The sequence below is a fragment of the Mobula hypostoma genome, chromosome 2, assembly GCF_963921235.1.
Source record: "Mobula hypostoma chromosome 2, sMobHyp1.1, whole genome shotgun sequence".
Taxonomy (NCBI): domain Eukaryota; kingdom Metazoa; phylum Chordata; class Chondrichthyes; order Myliobatiformes; family Myliobatidae; genus Mobula; species Mobula hypostoma.
In genome coordinates, this window is record NC_086098.1 from 68,448,646 (window position 1) to 68,467,091 (window position 18,446).

General features: G+C 38.8%; 1 protein-coding gene across 11 annotated transcripts in view; it reads left to right on the forward strand.

The window, feature by feature from the left end:
* The window catches only part of LOC134340857 (myelin transcription factor 1-like protein), a 441,621-nt gene that overhangs the window by 138,661 nt on the left and 284,514 nt on the right, over positions 1–18,446 (forward strand). For all 11 annotated transcript variants that reach the window (XM_063038433.1, XM_063038472.1, XM_063038480.1 and 8 more), the window contains 3 exons: positions 1,659–1,713; positions 1,894–1,927; positions 2,211–2,273. In XM_063038433.1, coding sequence (XP_062894503.1) covers positions 1,659–1,713; positions 1,894–1,927; positions 2,211–2,273 — 152 coding nt within the window. The remainder of the gene's footprint in view (positions 1–1,658; positions 1,714–1,893; positions 1,928–2,210; positions 2,274–18,446) is intronic.

An 18,446-nucleotide genomic window follows, 5' to 3' on the forward strand; every position in this document is an offset into this window, starting at 1 on the left:
TTTTAGCAATATCATGACTCCCACGTTCTGTGACGTTGAGATTTCAATTTACCTTGATTAAGATGGGGGACTTTAACTTAGGATGAAAGAGCTTCTTTGGCACTTTTTAATTAAGTGTTGGAATTGAGTTCAGGAGTCAGGCATTGGTTAGATGCATGTTGTCATTCAGCTGTTGTAGTGGGCAACAAACTTTAGAGCAACTCCTTTGGTATCACAGTACGTCATTCTCATCTTTCACACTAGCTCTCCTTGAAGTATTTGGTGTGATATTTTACTAAATTGGTGCCAGTCTATGGTTGGTTTCATGCAGCTGTGATGATAACCAGAAACTACGTTTAAAATGGGCAAATTAATTCAACACTTACAGTCAGCAGAATAAAGAAGTCTTCAATCACATCCAGTCTTAACTGCATCCCAGAACCCAATATTACCATCAGGAGTTCAACTATTTATATTGATATTTTTGAATAAAATTAAACACCATAAAGTTATTGAATATTTTTTAGATATCATTGATACATTGGCATGTTTTCCTGTGTTTCTAATTGTAGAATATCTAATCCTTTTTGGTTTTTTAATAATAAACTAAAACTATCTTAAAATCTGGCATGTTTTTTGACAGTAAACTTGCAAAACTTGTTTTCAAGTGCTTCTGAAGTCAGGAATGAATGGGGTAGTGGTGGAATCAATTGCTCAAAGAGAAGTGTCAACATTGGACTAAAGTGAAAATGAAGAGCAAAGTGCATAATGCAATGGAATTTATCTGGGTTCATACCTAGCCTTAGGCAAGCAGATGCTCTTGAGTGATTATCTGTCCTCTGGTATTGCATTAAAAAAGAATCAAATGGTTAATATTTTGAGGAAAGCTTGTCCTTCTTTGCAGATGTAATTCTTATTGTAAACTTTTGTTTCTCAATATTTGGATTGTTGTCCTTTCGTTTCTAAGGGATGGATTTTTAGAGGTTCAAGTTGAAGTTAGAATGAAAAGAGTGATACTGAAGAGAAATTTTGTGTACATTTGCAAATTGCCATTAGTTGTGTCAAACATATTTTATTATGATGCTTTAAAAGAAATTGTCTATATGACTCAAACAGAAAGAAAGCCAACTAAATATTGAATTGCAAATCATTAAAGTATTATGCAGAATTAAGACAATGTTATAGACTATTTCTCGTTAAATATTATTGCCGTATCCTTCTACAATGTAATAATTTATGGCTTAGAAACAGTTGGCAGCATCTTTGAGCCTGCAATTGAAGGAGTTCACCTTTTAAGTAGACTTAAGTGATTCTTTAATGCTTCAGTTTATAATTCTCCCGTAAAATGGGAATGGTTGACATCCATCCTAATTAATTTTATTGCAATCAACACTGTGGTTATTTTGGCAAAACAATATCTGACCCTGAAAAACATTGGATTGCAGTGTTACATTAAAAATATTAAAGTCAAATATTTTTCTTCAAATGCAGACTTAAGTTTTCTTAATAATTATAAATAATAGGAAACATTCAAGTCATAAATTTTATTAGCTTTTTAGTTTATATAGAGAAGCAGGAAGAGGCTTGTTAATAAAGCCTGTAACACACTTTGACAAACTGCATATGAAGGTCTGTGTGTGCTGGATAAGGACACTGAATGCCTACTAATCTGTTTTCAGATGGAGGCGGATGCAGACCAGAAGCGTCACCGCACACGCTCTAAAGGTATCCGAGGTAAGGCTACTGGCTTAGTAAATCAGTCAAACCCCAGCTCAGGGTGACCTTCATCCACCAGAGCCTCTCTGCTTGTCTCATCTTGACTGTAGTTATTATGGCAACTTACTGGATGTTATATATGAAGAACCAGGTAATTATAAGAGATGATAAACCTGTGTTGTTTTCATTTCTCCCCAGTCCCCATAGAACCTGTAATCCAAGAACTATTCAGGTGAGTGCTCATCATAAAAAAAATCACCACATTAGCAATTCTGAAATTTCATGCTTTTTAATGGATAAAGAACATTGTCACTTACGTTGGTGGTCAGCTTACGTCTGTCTGCTCTGGAGAAATTGATTCTCCTGGGACTTGCTAATAAAGAAAATCCAGTATTCAGCCTTTTTTTTCTTCCCTTTTTTTAATCCCTATTTCTCCTACATGTATACTCACAGATGTGCACACATGAATCGGTGTTGGTGACAATTATCACAATCAAGCTTTTCTCTTTTTTTAGTTGTCCAACCCCTGGCTGTGATGGCACAGGCCATGTTAGTGGGAAATACGCAAGGCACCGAAGGTAATTTGTGTGCTTCAATTTAATTATTTTCTCTCTGAATGCTGGAATGAGTCAAGTGTAATCAAAGTGTGAGTTCAGGGCTGCAAATGTTCTAGCTACATTGTAAAGGTTTAGCTTTTTTTTAATGATGGGTAGCCCCACAAGCAACTGTGAATATCCTGCTCCTGACACTTTGAAAATTGCATTCATTCTGGAAAATGAACACGGAACAACTGCCTCAAACTGAGACAGAATTCCGGCAGGAACAATGGAGCTGCAATGGACTTGTCCATTGTAATTCAAAGAGCGATTTTTTAAATGGAGACAAAGAAAGGAATAACAAATTTAGTACAAAAATAGCAATAGGACCAAAGCAGTAAAAGCAACCATGCATTATCATGTAGGCACACAGAATTACAGAAGTTAATACAATCGTATCATAATTAAACCCGTTGGACTTCAACAAATGAACTATAGTTTGAGCCAATATTGTAACAAAATATGCAACTAGATTCACCAAGCCTGCTTTACAGACAGACCTAGAAGTAAGGTTTGCTTTTGAAAATGTAACAGACATGGAAGCGCTGTGACATTGTGTCACTGCCACTTGTGTTCTGTTTTGAAGACAATCATTATACCTTGTGCAATGCTCTAAAGGTTGCAGGCAATGTTCAACACATATTTATGCACAGAAAAAGAGTCTACCTAGCACCTGGCCTTTAACATGAAGAAAACATCAGTGAAAGAAGCAAATGTGCATAAATGTGCTGGTAAATCAGTGGTTGAAAATTCTGAGACTGCTCTCTTATAAATAAAGCAGGGAAAAAAAAAATCAATGATATGATTTACACTGACTAAAGTCAGCCTTTTCCAAAAAAGAACCTTTGTCTTTGACTTGATTTTTGACCTCACGTCTGTTTGAAAATTCAGTGAATTAATAAATGAAATTATACAGTTTAGCATTCTGAACTGTTTAATAAACTAAGTTACTTAGTTATAAAAGGGTCAATACTGGAAATAAGAACCTGGTGCAGCTCTGGCATCTGATGCCTTCTCCTCGTTGTCCATACCAGTACAAAATAAGTGGCAGCTTATTTTGCAGGAATTCAACCTGGCTCACTGGAACTCAGACATGTTTCCAGGTTCAGCTGCTCTAAATATGCTGGAATAATGACAAAGTGATCAACTAAATGGGAGTTGTTCCTCATTCTAAAATGGAGGAAGAAAGTTGCATGGTCTGTGGAATTAAAAATCTATAAAGGGAAATTTAGGTGCACTTCTGTGGATGTGCCGGCTGACCTTGAAATAGTGGCTAAATACTTCCCTCTCCTTTTGGGCATCTGTCCTAGACAAGTGAGTGAACAACGTAGCTGAGATGATGTTCTGCAATGCTCCTTTGCAAAAAGAAATAAATGCAATAATTAAGGAGGACAGGAGCAAATCTGACCTGAGAGCTGAGAATAGTGAATCACAAATGCTGTTGGTTTAAATAAGAAAATGCTGAGTGGCAGACCAGATTAGAACCTGAAGATGACTAATGAGTACTATATCCCCCTGCAACCTACGTTTCATGAACAATTTTCTGTAGTTATTTTTATTGCCAGCAATGTATACTTTTTCCTTTCCCAAATAATGAGCTGTCTAAACTACCTGCAGATTTTATGTTTTTGCTGTAGGAAAATGACATGCTTCCATTCCTTTTCAAGCTCATGCCTGACGTCACAATGACATGATTTATCTCATCATTACTTCTATTCTTTCTAATCCTGGCTGCACTTTCTTCTTGAGCTTGGTTTTTTTACATTGCTTTAGCAATTAAAAATCCACTGCTGGCCAAGCTGATGCCTTTGTATGGTTAGCCTGAACTTGAATCTCAATCTATGGAGCAGATATTACTAAACTGAGACAATTAAATATGATGGGCATGAGTCAGGATGGTCTTTCTGATGGAAGTACCAAATGAAGGAATGATGACTGCAAACATTAAAACATTGAAAATGAAAATCCAATTCACTTCTGTTGGTATTCCTTGACACAGTAGCTGAATAGTTTACTCTCCTTCTGTAAACTTCTCCTGAACCATGCTGTCACAAGAGCCTACTTGAATCACACTCCAAATAACTCCAGCGATATTGATGAGCTAATGCTAGTACGAGTGCTAAAAGGGCAATTTTAGCTTGATAGCAAAGGTGTGACTGCACTTCTAAGGTCACCTCTGAAAACGTGTCGATCTGTTCCTACACTATTCTTGCCCATTATCTCTTTAACCGTGACTGTGTTTCGAGGGAAGAGATGCATACTTAGTACTAGCACTTTCAGAATGAGAATCAGATTTGTAACTGAAATATGTTAGAAAATTTGTTGTTTTTGTGGCAGCAGTACTGTGCAACACATAAAAAATTCTGTAACTTACCCAGGTGATATTTAAAAACCAAAGAAATCACTCAAAAAGAGAGCAAAATACTGAGTAGTGTTCACATTCATAGACTGTTCAGAATTCTGATGGCGGGGCGGAAGAAGTTGTTCCTAAAACTTTTGAGTGTGCCTCTTCAGGGTCCTGTACCTCCTCCCTGTTTGTAGTAATGAGAAGAGGGCGTGCCCTGGATGGCGCAGGTCTTTAAGGATGCTTGCCTCCCTCTTGAGGGACTGACCTTTGAAGATATCCTCAGTGATGGGGAGGCTGGTGCTCATGATGGAACAGGCTCAGCAACCCTCTGTAATTTGTTTTTCAAACCTGTGCATTTAGGCTTCATCCCAGGCAGTTATACAACCAGTCAGAGTTCTCTACATGGTACATCTGTTGAAATTTGTTAGAGTCTTTGTTGACATACCTAATCTCCTCAGACTCCTGATATTGTATAGCCACTGGTGTGCCTTCTTTGTGACTGCGTCGTTAAGTTGGGCCTGGAATAGATCTCTGAGATATCTAGAATGCCACCAAGATCCTCTAACTACTTTGTGATTGGAGTGCCCCTATGTAAACCATTCACATTTCCTGCCCTTGCCCTTTCCATCTCCTTGCCAACCATCTTCCATTCTACACCACCCCCAACTCACACTTCTGAAACTTTCCTTGTCAAAAATAAACTGCATTATGTTCCTGTGTGCCAGAAAATGTCCTTTGATTGTCACTTGCTACCAGCTAACCATTTTGCTGCCTGCATTTATTTTATGTGCATTGGGGATTTGACTGCCAGCAGGATTTAACATAGCCTGGACTCAAGTTAATGACACTGAGCAGACAAGTGGGAGATGGTCAAAACAAAACAATTGTATAACCTACCTGAAATCAACATCTAGTTGTATCCTTCCCTGACCAGCAGTCAAAATTCTGGGTTATTGATCCATGTTCAGATCCCACCACATCTGCTGGAAAATTTATAATTCAATTAATTTAAAATTTAAAAGAAAAAACAGCTAGACCCAGAAATGGTTACAATAAAGCTATAAGAATCAATTTGGCACTCTGCTGACTTTCAGGTAAGGAACCTGTCTGCCCTTTTTGTAACTCCAGGTCCAAATTGTGGTTCAAAAATAAAATACTACAGTCACTGGAAACCTGGTATAAATATTGAAAAAAAGAATGCAAATAGCCAGCAGGTGAGGTAGCATTGTGGAAAGAGAAAGAGAGATAATTGTTGAACTTGATGATCATTCATCAAAATGTGGTTGCTTTTTAACTGCTAAGGAAGGACACAAAGATACTTATGCAGCCAGTAACATCCACACCCTATGAACAAAGAATATGAAAACTAGTAAATTTTAAACCTGAGTTGGGATTGCCTTGCTTTGCATGTCCAAAACTGCACACAGGGTGTGCATTGTGAGTAGGATCAATGATGCAGCTTGTGGAAACTCTATTGTTCAATTCTCCTAAGGCAGATTACTTCAAGTATTATGTGGCATCAGCATTCATTTGTTACAGGATGCACATTTATTTCACTGTGTATTACCTTTCTCTCATACTCCTTGCATCGTAGTTAATGTCTCTTTTCCAGCTTAGTGCTTACAATTTGTAGGTTTTGATTTAATTCTCTAGTTTCTCATTAATAGCCAGTTCTTTTGTTATTTATTTTGTATTAAGTTTTGTATCTAGTTTAATTAATAATGCCTATATATATTTGGATGCTTCCCTGCTGAACTAGTGTATTTATTTATGCACATGCTTTCTCAGCTAAGAAATTATTTGATCACATTATTAGGATTTACCCTCTTCTATTTGCTACATCAAGGATGAGGTGCAGGAGCCCAAAGACATGTACGCAGGAACAGCTTTCTCCCCTCCACAATTAGATTTCTGAATGGAAAATCAACGCATCGACACTACCTCAGTATTTTTCCCCCTCTGAACTACAAGTTTGTTTATTTGTTTATTTATTTATTGCAATTTATAATTTTTATTATTATGTATTGCAATGTAGAGCTGGGGCAAAGAAACAAATTTCATGACATGGTATTTGCCAGTTATATTAAACCTACTTCTGAATTATTGGCAATGAACATCGTGCCAAGAACTTTATAGAATTTTCTGAACAGTTGCAAATCCCACACTGAACAAAAAAAATCCTCTATAAACTTAAACCTTGTGTGTTACCTTGATTATTCCTGCCTAGATTACATTAAAATAAACTTACACTTTGATCATTTCTGTGTAGATTATATTAATGATGATCGTTGAACCATTCACTCAATTTTTATTTATTTAGAGGTGCAACAGGGTAACAGGCCCTTCTGCTTCATGAATCCACCCAATTATGCCCAGATGATCAATTAACCTACTAACCCAAACATCCTTCACATGTGGGAGGAAACCAGAGCACCTGAGGAAACAGGGAGAATGTGCACACACCTCAACAATGGTGGGAAATGAACCCAGGCTGCTGGTTCTACAACAGCATTATGCTAAAGCTACACCACTGTGCAGTCCCTTGACTCTCTTGATAATGAACTCTTTAACAAACCTTAAATGAAGAGGAAACGATCTGATGACAACACTTCATGAAGAGCTATTTTCTACTAAAAAGTATGACTTCAGCATGCACCAAAGAATATTGTGTCTAATTAAGTACTTTATTGAAAGACCCCAATCAATTAATATGTTAGCTAACAAGATACGAGAAATAGCATTGAGAAAGCAATCATATAATCTGTTTAATTGATCTTTTGTTGAAAGGTAGAAAGGAGGTTTTTCTGCTCTCCTTTGAAAGTTGTTTTGCGTCAGTTTAGATCCAACTGAGAAAGCAGAGAGGGCTTCAGTGTAAAGTTTGCTCTGAAGTATGATAAGTTTCTAACAAAACAGCAGCAACACATGTATCATACAACATTCCATGATCATCCACAGGTGAGTCACATAATCATGCTGTAACTTCTCAGCCAGAAGCACGCTAACACTTATGGAAATCTCAGCAGCGCCACGAAAAGAATCATATGTAAAGCCTTCCCCACTATTGAGCAGATCTACAAGGAGCACTGTCACAGAAAACAGCATCCATCATGGACACCCACCATTCAGGCCATGCTCTCTTTTTCACTGCTGCCATCGTAAGGGAGGTGGAAGAGCCTTAGGTCCCACACCACTGAATTCAGGAACAGATATTACCCCTCAACCACCAGGCTCCTGAACCGAAGTGGATCATCCTAAGGTATCAACACCCCAACACTGAACTAATATCACAAGCTACGGACTCACTTTAAATGACTCTACAACTAATATTCTCAGTATTTATTTATTTATTCTTCTTTTTTTTTCTTTTTGTACAATTTATTGTCTTTTGCACATTGCTTGTTTGTCTGTCTTTGTGAGCAGTTTTTCACTGATTCTATTGTGTTTCTTTGTATTTATTGTAAATGCCCATGAGAAAATGAATCTCTACGTAGTATATGGTGAAATATATGTACTTTGATAATAAATTTACTTTTAACTTCTAACTTTAAAAAATAATGGGAGAAAATCAGCCACCTATAATACCATCCTTCCAATCTTTTTTTTCCCCTTGAATTAAATTGAAAGAAAATCAAATAGTCAGAATAACAGAATCCAATGTTCATGTTGTTCTTGTTCCCTCTTTCTAATCTATGTGCTCTGATTGTATAATCATCCCCAGGGACAGTATGTTATGGTGACTGAATGTCAAGGCCTAGTTTCATTATTTTAGATTCTGGGATGTTTAACAATATTTTCCAATCACATTTTGTAATCTTGCACATTTATAATTAAACTCATTGATTTATGTGACTAAGTGAAATTTCACTTTGTCCTGAAGGAGAGCGTCTCAGCCCAAAATGTCGACTATTTGTTCATTTTTATGGATGCTGCCTGACCTGCTGAGTGCGTCCAGCATTTTGTGTGTGTTGCTTTGGATTTCCAGTTTGTGCAGACTTTCTTGTGTCCATTTTGTCCATTTCTTACTGTTTACTTTAAATAACACTTTGTGTTCCTGATCTCCAGAAAGTGGGAGGTGGGTCATTGTCCACAATGGATAGGGTTATGTAATGGAGGTGAGCACATTAAAAACTATTCTGGAATTTTGTTTAATTGCAAAAATTGACAGAAATATGTGAGTATTCATTTATCACTTTCTTTTAATTAATAGTAGAATTTCAAGAGTAAATGTCACACATGGTCTACCTAAGGCAATTGATGGCTTAGTGGACAGTGGTGTAAGTTGTAAGAGATAAAACTCTAACTATCTTAGTCTTTTTATAATTTGAACATCGGTTCTTATGCAGACCACTTCGGTTTGTGTCTGCTGTGGGTAGCAGTAATAAGCATTCTTAACTTAGATTGACTAAATCCCTGCACCTGCTGTTGCCTCAGTGCTCACCCATGACTAAATTGATTCATTTACTTGAAATCCTGGTTTCTTACTGCTCTAACAGCCATGTAAAAGAGAAAAATATTTTTGTTCTCCATGCTATATTTTAAACCGAAAGCTAAAACTTCGGAGTATTGAAGAAGGCAGTGTTTTAGTATATTGTATCTTCATTCTCTCATTGTTATTAAACCACAACTAATCTTAGACAACTAGCCTTCAAGTTTGTTCAAATTAGAAGAAAAATTAAAAGATGGATGCATTCAATTCCTCAATTACATACTTTGTTTGCAGTTCAGTCATCAAATGAACCAGAGAAATGCAGGATGGAATATTAGTCATTTTTAGCACAAGAGGCAAATAAGTGAATTCATGGGTTTTCCTCAGCTTGTGTTCACTTGTATTCTTGAATAGCTGGGATTTCTCATAATATTTTTTAAATAGAAAGATTTTCTTTGCAATTTACTTTATTGTCAAATTGATTGTGTAGCACATTGATAAATTCTTTTTGCAGTTCCATTTAGTTTGCTATTGAGGTGGAATTACCCAGATATGATCATAAACATTAATTAACCTTTTCAGTTTTCACCCTTGCTGTGTTCGACTGAAGGGTATTGCTTAAAATATTAATGAATCTTTCCCCTCTAGATGCTGACAGACCATTTTCAACATTTTCTGTTTCTTTACCTTCTGTGCTTTTTGTAAGTAGCTTCAGCTATAATGACACTGAGGAGTTCCTCATACATGTTGGGGTAATTAGCTTTTGTATTCAGATTTCTCTTTCCTGTTGCCGAGTATTTTTATGTGCTTCTAGTTTTTGTCAGAAGCTGCCATTTTAAATGAGGACTGCAGCTGTGGGTGATTCTGTGTTCAGTGCTTGAGTCAATAAACATATGGCTATCGAGCTCTTTGTTCTTATTTCTCTAAGTATTAGCAATGGCATCTCTTAAAATGCTTATAATACAATGATGTTTCCAGTGGGCAGTTCAAGAAAATGTAGGTTAAATACTTGGAATCTGATAATTGATGATCTTTTCAACAATGGCCAGTCTGAATTTTTAGGTTGCTCTTCTAAAGTGTTTCCTGTCTTCTGTAATAATAATTTATTGCTTCTCAACATCAACTATGTATTTTTGGAAACCCGTGAAAATCAGATTTTATGAATAGATTCTCATAAAGCCATGAAACAGAATGACTCAGAGTGTTTATAAAATTGGTCATTGCTCTCTCTTGATAAAGAATTATTGAATAATCTCTGGCCTATTTTGCTGTATTTTATTCAAATTTCTTTTCATTTTGTGTACCTTTTCACCCACCAGTTTGATTGCCATGGCTGCTGCAGTGGGTGAATAATTGCCTGTCGTAGCAGGAGCATGTTCTGGAGCTAAAGTCGAGTGCTTTCTTCGTGATGTATGCCTCATTTGGATTCAGCCGACAGCCTAGGGGCTGTATTATTCATGCCTTGACAGATAGCACTCACTAAAAGCATTGGACTAGGGCCAGGTACTGGCAGGGAGATTCTGGAACATTGCACCTTACTACTCAGAGTATCATCTACAAAACGAAAGCTGCTTCATTTCCATAGCTACATTAGCATGATAGAAATATAAAAATATGGTTTACGTTCACCAAATGAAGTACAGAATTGTAGGCTTTTTTTGCAGCATGCATGGATTAAGATTTTTAACAGCATTTTCTACATTTAATTGCAAGGCTTATGTTTAATTAGTAAGTCAACATAAGTGAAAAATGAAGATTCACATGAATGCATGTAACACAATGCAGTGACACTGAATTCACTAATTAATGTATGACTGCTCTACAGCAGAATGCACTGTGGGATATTTATTAGAAATGCAGTGCCTATACTAGGACTAGTTTTAAGTTCTTTTTTTCCTCCCCTGTGATTTTTCTGAACCACATTAATGTAATTCTGCATCTGCTATCATGATCTTGGACAAAAAAAAACTCTCAATTAAATATTAGATTTATCTTTCAGCCAGAAAGATTCTTAATTTTTGTAAGCGTAAAAGCAACTGCATTTTTGACTCATTTCACGATAAATGTTTGCAATTTGAATAGGTATGAAGAGAATTCTGAATATTTTGTGTGTTCCACTAAGGTTCTGTTAAATGATAAATGACTTCATTAATGCCATTTTTACAACCAAGTATTTATATTTTCTGGATTAACCCTGCAGTTGCTGCGGCAGTAGCTACTTCTTTCCAGCCTTCATTAACTGGTTATTTTAAATCTCACTCTATCCCATACTTCATTGATTCTTCCTCTCCTTTTTCCTGAAGCAATGATTTATCTTTGGACACATTTCCTCCAGCTCCAGCTTGCCAGGGCTCACCCAAGTGGCTACTTGTCACATACAGTGTACAAGTGCTGCAGACAACATTGGGTATTGCAGTCTTCAGCAGCAGCTGACACATCCGCATTCCCAGTCAGAGTTATGGAATAGCGTGGAGGAGCAGAAATTGTGATTATGCTTCTCCCTTTTCTCTGTGCCTAGTGCCAGTGGAACCAACTGGAGCTGCCCTAGGTCAGATGAATGTAACTGGAGAGAGGTTTAATTTAATTTTGCAGCTTGTGCATTTTGCCAATACGAAAGTCATTTTGTAGTGGCAAAATGTAGCGTTTATGCTGTAGACCTGCCAATTATTTAGAGAGTTGGTGGACAAAGGAACCTGATCAGTCCTTTAGTGTGAACAATACCTCTAACTGCAACTTTAAAGATCTCTAGATTTTTCAACACCACATCACCAAATCAGTATTATAGTAAAAGTCAAAGTTGAGTTTATTGTTATACGGTATGTATTGTTACATTGGTTGACATGAGATGTGGAAAACCTACACAAGAAGAAAAAGAAAGAAGCTTATTTAAGGTTTAGGAAGCAAGGATCGGACAGGGCTCTAGAGAGTTACAAGGTAGCCAGGAAGGAGCTTATGAATAGACGAGGAGAGCTAGAATGAGGCATGAGAAGGTCTTGGTAAGTAGGACTAAAGTAAGTTCCAAGGCATTCTACGTCTATGTCAAGAACAGGCTAGATATGATAACAAGACCAATCAAGGACAGTAGAGGAAACATGCCTGGAGTTGCTGGAGATAGGCGAGGTCCATAATGAATACTTTGCTTCAGTATTCCTCACTGAGACGGACCTTGGTAATTGTAAAGACAGCGGAAAACAGGCTGATATATTTAATGTTAAGAAGCAAAATATGCTCGATCTTTTGAAAATCATTAGGATAGATGAATCCCTTAGGCCAGACAGGATATATCCCAGTTTACTAAGGAAAATGAGGTTGGAAATTACTGCAGCCTTGGCAATGATCTTTGCATCCTTATTGACCACAGGAGTAGTACCAGATGATTGGAGGGTGTCAAATGCTTTTCCTTTGTTCAAGAAAGGGGGTAAGGACAACCATGGGAGTTATAGACCAGTGAGTCTTAGTTGAGTGGTGGGGAAATTATGGGAGAAGATTCTTAGAGGCAGGATTTACAAGTATTAGGAGAAGCATAGTCAGATTAGGGTTAGTCAGCATTGCATTTTGAAGGGAAGATCAGGCCTCATGAGCGTGATTGAATTATTTGTGGTTGTGGCAAAGCACATTGATGAAGATGGAGCAATGGATATCGTGTATTTGGATCTTACTAAGGCATTTAATAAGGTTCCCCAGGGTAGGCTCATTCAGAGAGGCAGGTGGCATGGAATCCAAGGAAACTTCTGAATACAGAATTGACTTGCCTCTAGAAGGCACAGGGTGGTAGTAGATGGTAGAGTATTCTACCTGGAGGTCAGTAACCAGTGATTTTCCGCAGGGACCTGTTCTGGGACCTCTGATCTTTGTGATTTTTATAAATGGCTTGGATGAGGAAGAGGAAGGGTGTGTTAATAAGTCTGCAAATGACATGAAGCTTGGTGGAGTTGTGGATGGTGTGGACGGTTGTTGTATGTTGTAATGGGACATTGACGGAATGCAGAGCTGGTTTGAGAAGTGGCAGATGGAGATCAACCATGAATAGTTTGAAGTGATTCATTTTATAGGTTGAATTTGAAGGTTGCACAAGGATTAATGGTAGGATTTTTAGTAGTATTCTTTGAGGAGCAGAGGGATCTTGGAGTCTATATCCATAGATCCTTCAAAACTGCTGTGCAAATTGATAGGGTTGTTAAGAAGACATATGGTGTGTTGGTCTTCATTAGTCAAAGATTGAGTTCATGAGCTGTGAGGTAATGTTACAGCTTTATAAAACCCTGGTTAGACCTCACTTAGAATATTGTATTCATTTCTGATCACCTCATTATAGGATGCATGTGTAAGCTTTAGAGAGGGTGCAAAGGAGTTTTAACTGGATGCTGCCTGAACTAGAGAGCATGTCTGATGAAGTTAGGTTGAGCAAGCTAGGGCTTTTCTCTTTGGAGTGAAGGAGGATGACACGTGTCTTGATAGAGATATACAAGATGATAAAGCATAGATCGCAGTGGACAACCAGAGTTTTTTTTCCACAGGGCAGAAGCTAATATGAGGGGCATCATTTTAAGGTGATTGGAGGAAATATAGGCAGGGATGTCAGAGGTAAGTTCTTTACACATTCTGTGGTAGGTGCATGGATCACCCTTCCAGGGGTGGTGGTAGAATTAGATATATTAGGGGCATTTAAGAAACTCTTAGATAGGCACGTGAATAATATAAAGACGGAAGGTTATGTAGGAGGGAAGGATTAGATTGATCTTAGAGTAAGTTAAAAGGTTAGCAAATCATGGGCCAAAGGGCCTGGTAACTGTTCTGTAATTTTCTATGCTCTATGAATGTACAAACGTAATGAAAAACTTACTTGCAGCAGCATCATATTGCACCTGATACACAACGTTCACACAAAAACACAATTAAAACAAAACAATCAAAGTTCATGGTCATGTAAAGTAGTGATTGTACTGTTATGGTTGTGTAAGCACTCGAGTCGAGTATGATGCTCTTTTAAGCGTAGTCTATTGTGTTGGGGGGGTGGTCCTTCAGATGGCTATACAGATTTATCCAAGACCTGCATATTCTGAATGGCTTCCAGACCTCACAATCCTGCCCTCTTCACCACTTTTTGATCACCACGGGACTTACTCTAGGATACTAAGGTGGAATCCCTTAACAGAGAATGTGTGACTTTGTTTAACATGAGGAGTTTGATGCATGGGCAGCCTCCACCCATTTGTTGACAGATAGGAGTCAGAATGCAAGATGACTGGGTACCCTTCCCTGCTGCAGCCTTCCTCTGCCTTCATTTCAATTGTGAACCTGGAACCTTCCCCATGAACCTACCACCATGGGTGACCCCACCAGGGTCTAGTGCCAGATGGCTCAACTCCAGGCGGCATCACCTTCAGGGTCTCAGGAAGTCACCAGCCTCTCCACTATGGCGAGTGACAATCCTCAGAGAATTGTATTGTAATACTGACGTAGTGATTGGGGTTGCGTATTTTGGTTTAAGAACTGAAAGGTTGAAGGGGAGTAGTTGTTCTTGGATCTGGTGCTGTGGGACTTGCTGGTTTGCATCATGATGTGCCTCTTGTGTTACTTCAATGGCTGTTGGATGTGCATGGGTACATGGACATAAACTTTGCAACAATATCTATGCTTCCACTGAAGATGCTGGGAGTGATGTTTGTCACGTTGAAACAATCTTTTCACAGTTTGAACCACTTTACTAGAGTCTGCAGTACTTGTGCTGTGTGCTGCACAACATTGCCATCATGAGGGCCTGCCAATTATATAGTGAGCAGGTGGACAAAGGATCCTTCGCAGTTCTTTACTATGAACTGCAATATTCGCATATGCAACAGCAGTTCTTCATCAGCAAATACTCTATACATTCACGGCGTCTTTGCTGCTGACCATAACAGTATCACTTTGGCAACCATGGAAAAACAATAGCTAAACCAAAGCAGTTATCGCACCATTAATTTATAAATTAAACATGTCAAGTTCCTTGTGACTGTCTTCTACTTGCTTTTGTCTGTTCTAGTTCTCCTGTGCAGTGCTAATTCTGCAGTCTCACTGTGAGGTGGAGAAATTTCCAGATGTCCTTCGGCCCAATTTATCCATGATGACCAAAGCACCTACCAGAGATACAGTAGTCCCTTTTGCCTCTACTGGGACTACTCAAAAGTCTGTAAATTTTCCATTTGTATGACTCTGCACAAATGTCTGTGTGTCTGTAATATTATCTGCCTCTGCCATTTCCCCAGGCAGCTTAATCCATATTCCCACCAGCCTCTGTGTGAAGATCCTGCCCCTCTGATCCCCCTTAATTCTTTTCCTCTCAACTTAAACCTATGCCTCTAGTTTCAGTATCCTTGGAAAGAAGACTGAGAGCATCGACTTTATGTAAGCAACTTATTATTTTATAAAACTCTAAAAGATCAATCCTCAGCCTCCCTCACTCCAGGGAACACAGTGCTAGCCTATATAATCTTTCAATATAACTCAAACCCTCCAGTGTCAGCAACACTTGTGAATCTTTTTACACCCCTCAAGTTTCATCATATCCTTTTTTTCGAGTATGGTGACTAGAAATGTGAACAATATTTTAGGTGTGATCTCATCAACCTCTAATACAGCTGGAACATGACATCCCACTTGTAGTCAGTGCCTCACCAGAGGGAGGCAAGTATTCCATGTGCCTTCTTTACCACCATGTCTACCTGTGTTGCCATTTTCAGGGAAGAATGTACTTGTACACTAACACTCTTTTGTTCAATAACACTCTCTGGGGCACTGTCATAGAGTCATAGAACCTTCTAGCAGAGAAGCAGGCTCTTTGGCCCATCTAGTCCATGCCCAACTGTTTTTCTGCCTGGTTTCATTGACCTGCATCTGGACCATAGCTCTCCATACCTTTCACATTCATGTACTTTTCCAAACTTCTCTTAAATGTTGCAGTCGAACCCGCATCCACCACTTCCGCTGGCAGCTTGTTCCACACTCATACCGCCCTCTGAGTGAAGAGATTCCCCTTAAGTATTTCACCTTTTACTCTTAACCTATGACCTCTAGTTCAAGTTTCACCCCATCTCAGTGGATAAAATCTTCTTGCACTTACCCTATCTATGTCCCAAATAATTTTGTATACCTCGATCAAATTTCTCCACATTCTTCTATACTCTTGGGAATAAAAACCTAACCTATTCAACTTACCCTATAACTCAGGTCCCTGGCAACAACATTGATAATTTTCTTTGCGCTTTTCAATCTTATATCTTGCTGGTAGGTAGGTGACCAGAAATGGACATAATACTCCAAATGTAGCTTATACAACTTCAGCACAACATTCTCCTGTATCTCCTGTACTCAATACTGTGATTTAAGAAAGCCAATTGCAAAAAGCTCCCTTTATGAACTGTGATTCTACTTTCAAGGTGTTATGGATTTGTATTCCCAGATCCCTTTGTTCTACTGCACCCCTCAGAGCCCGACCATTCACCGTGTAAGTCCTACCCTGGTTTGTCCTCTCAAAGTGCAACACCTCACACTTTCTGCATTAAATTCGATCTGTTATTTTTCAGCCCTCTGTTGCTGCTGGTCCAGTTCCTGATGCAAGCTATGACAGCCTTCCTTGCTGTCCACTCACCCCAATCTTGGTGTCATCTACAAATTTGCTGATCCAGTTTACCACGTTATCATCCAAATTATTAATATCGATGACAAAACAGCAACAGACCCAGCACTGACGCCTGCGGCACTCCACTAGTCACAAGTCTCCAGTCAGAGAGGCAGCCATCTACTATGTCTTTCTGGCTTCTCCCACTAAACCAATGTTGAATCCCATTTACTACTTAATCCTGAAGTTCAAGGTAAGTTTTTTATCAAAGTACATGTATGTCACCATATATAACCCTGAGATTCATTTACTCATGGGCAGACACAGTAAATACAGGAACCATAATAGGATCAATAAACGATCGCACCCAACAGGACGGACAAGCAACCAGTGCGCAAAAGACAACAAGCTGTGCAAATACAGAAGAAAAAATAGATAATAATAATAAAGAAATAAATAAGAAATATATATCAAGAATATGAGATGAAGAGTCCTTGAGTCCGTGGGTAGAGGCAACGGTTCAGTATCGGAGCAAGTGGACTTACCCACTGGTTCAGGAGCCTGATGGTTGAGGGGTAATCACTGCTCCTGAACCTGTTTGTGAGAGCCCTAAGGCTCCGGTACCTTCCTCCCGATGGCAGCAGTAAAAAAAGAGCATGATTTGCATGGTGCAGGTCTCTGACGATGGATGCTGCTTTCCTGCGACAGTGCTCTATGTAGATGTGCTCAATAGTGGGGAGGGCTTTACCTGCATTGGACTGGACTGTATCCACTATGTACGTAGGATTTTCCATTGAAGGGAATTGGTGTTTCCATACCAGGCCGTGATGCAACCGGTCAATGAACTCTCCACCACACATATACAGAAGTTTGTCAAAGTTTTAGTTGTCATGCCGAATCTTTGCAGACTTCTAAGGAAGAGGCTTTCCTCCTAGTTGCACGTCTGCTTTGGGCCCAGGCTGAACCTCTGGACACATCTCTCATGTGGGCCACTGTCAAAGGCCTTGCTAAAGTAATTCACTGTTCAAGTTCAAGTTTAAGTTCAGTTCATTGTCATTCAACCATACACATGTGTACTACCAAATGAAACAACATTTGTTTTATGTTTATGTATATATGTTTTGTGTATTTTGGGTATGTCTGTCCCTGGTTTAACTCCAAAATGCATCTGAGCTGTGTCCTTTGGGGTTCAAGACTCTTACACTATAGAAAACATCCTCTCCACATCCTGTCTATCTAAGTCTTTCAATATTTACGCAAGAGATTCTGCAGAGCCACACTCAAAATCCTAGAGGAACATAGTAGATCAGGCAGCATCTGTGGAAATGATTAAACAGTGGACCCTTTGAGTTGAGACCCTTCCTCAAGACTGAAAAGGAAGGGGGACGACACCAGTATAACAAGGTGGCGGTAGCGAAAGGAGGACAAGCTAGAATGTAATAAGTGAAGTCAGGTGGGTGGGGAAAGATAAAGGGCTGGAGAAGAGAGGAGAGTGGACCTTGGAAGAAAGGAAAGAAGGGGGTGATAGTCAGGTGAGGAGAAGAGGTGAGAGGCAGAAGTAGGGAATAGAAGAAGAAGGTAGAGAGCGGGGAAAAGAAAGAAAAAAAATTACCTATAAGAGTATTCGATACATGGCATCAAGTTGGAGGCTACCTAGATGGAATATGAGGTGTTGCTTCTCCACCCTGGGAGTGGGCTCATCTTTGCACAAGAGGAGCCATGGACTGACATGTCGAACGGGAATGGGGAAAGGAATTAAAATGGTTGGCCACTGGGAAATTC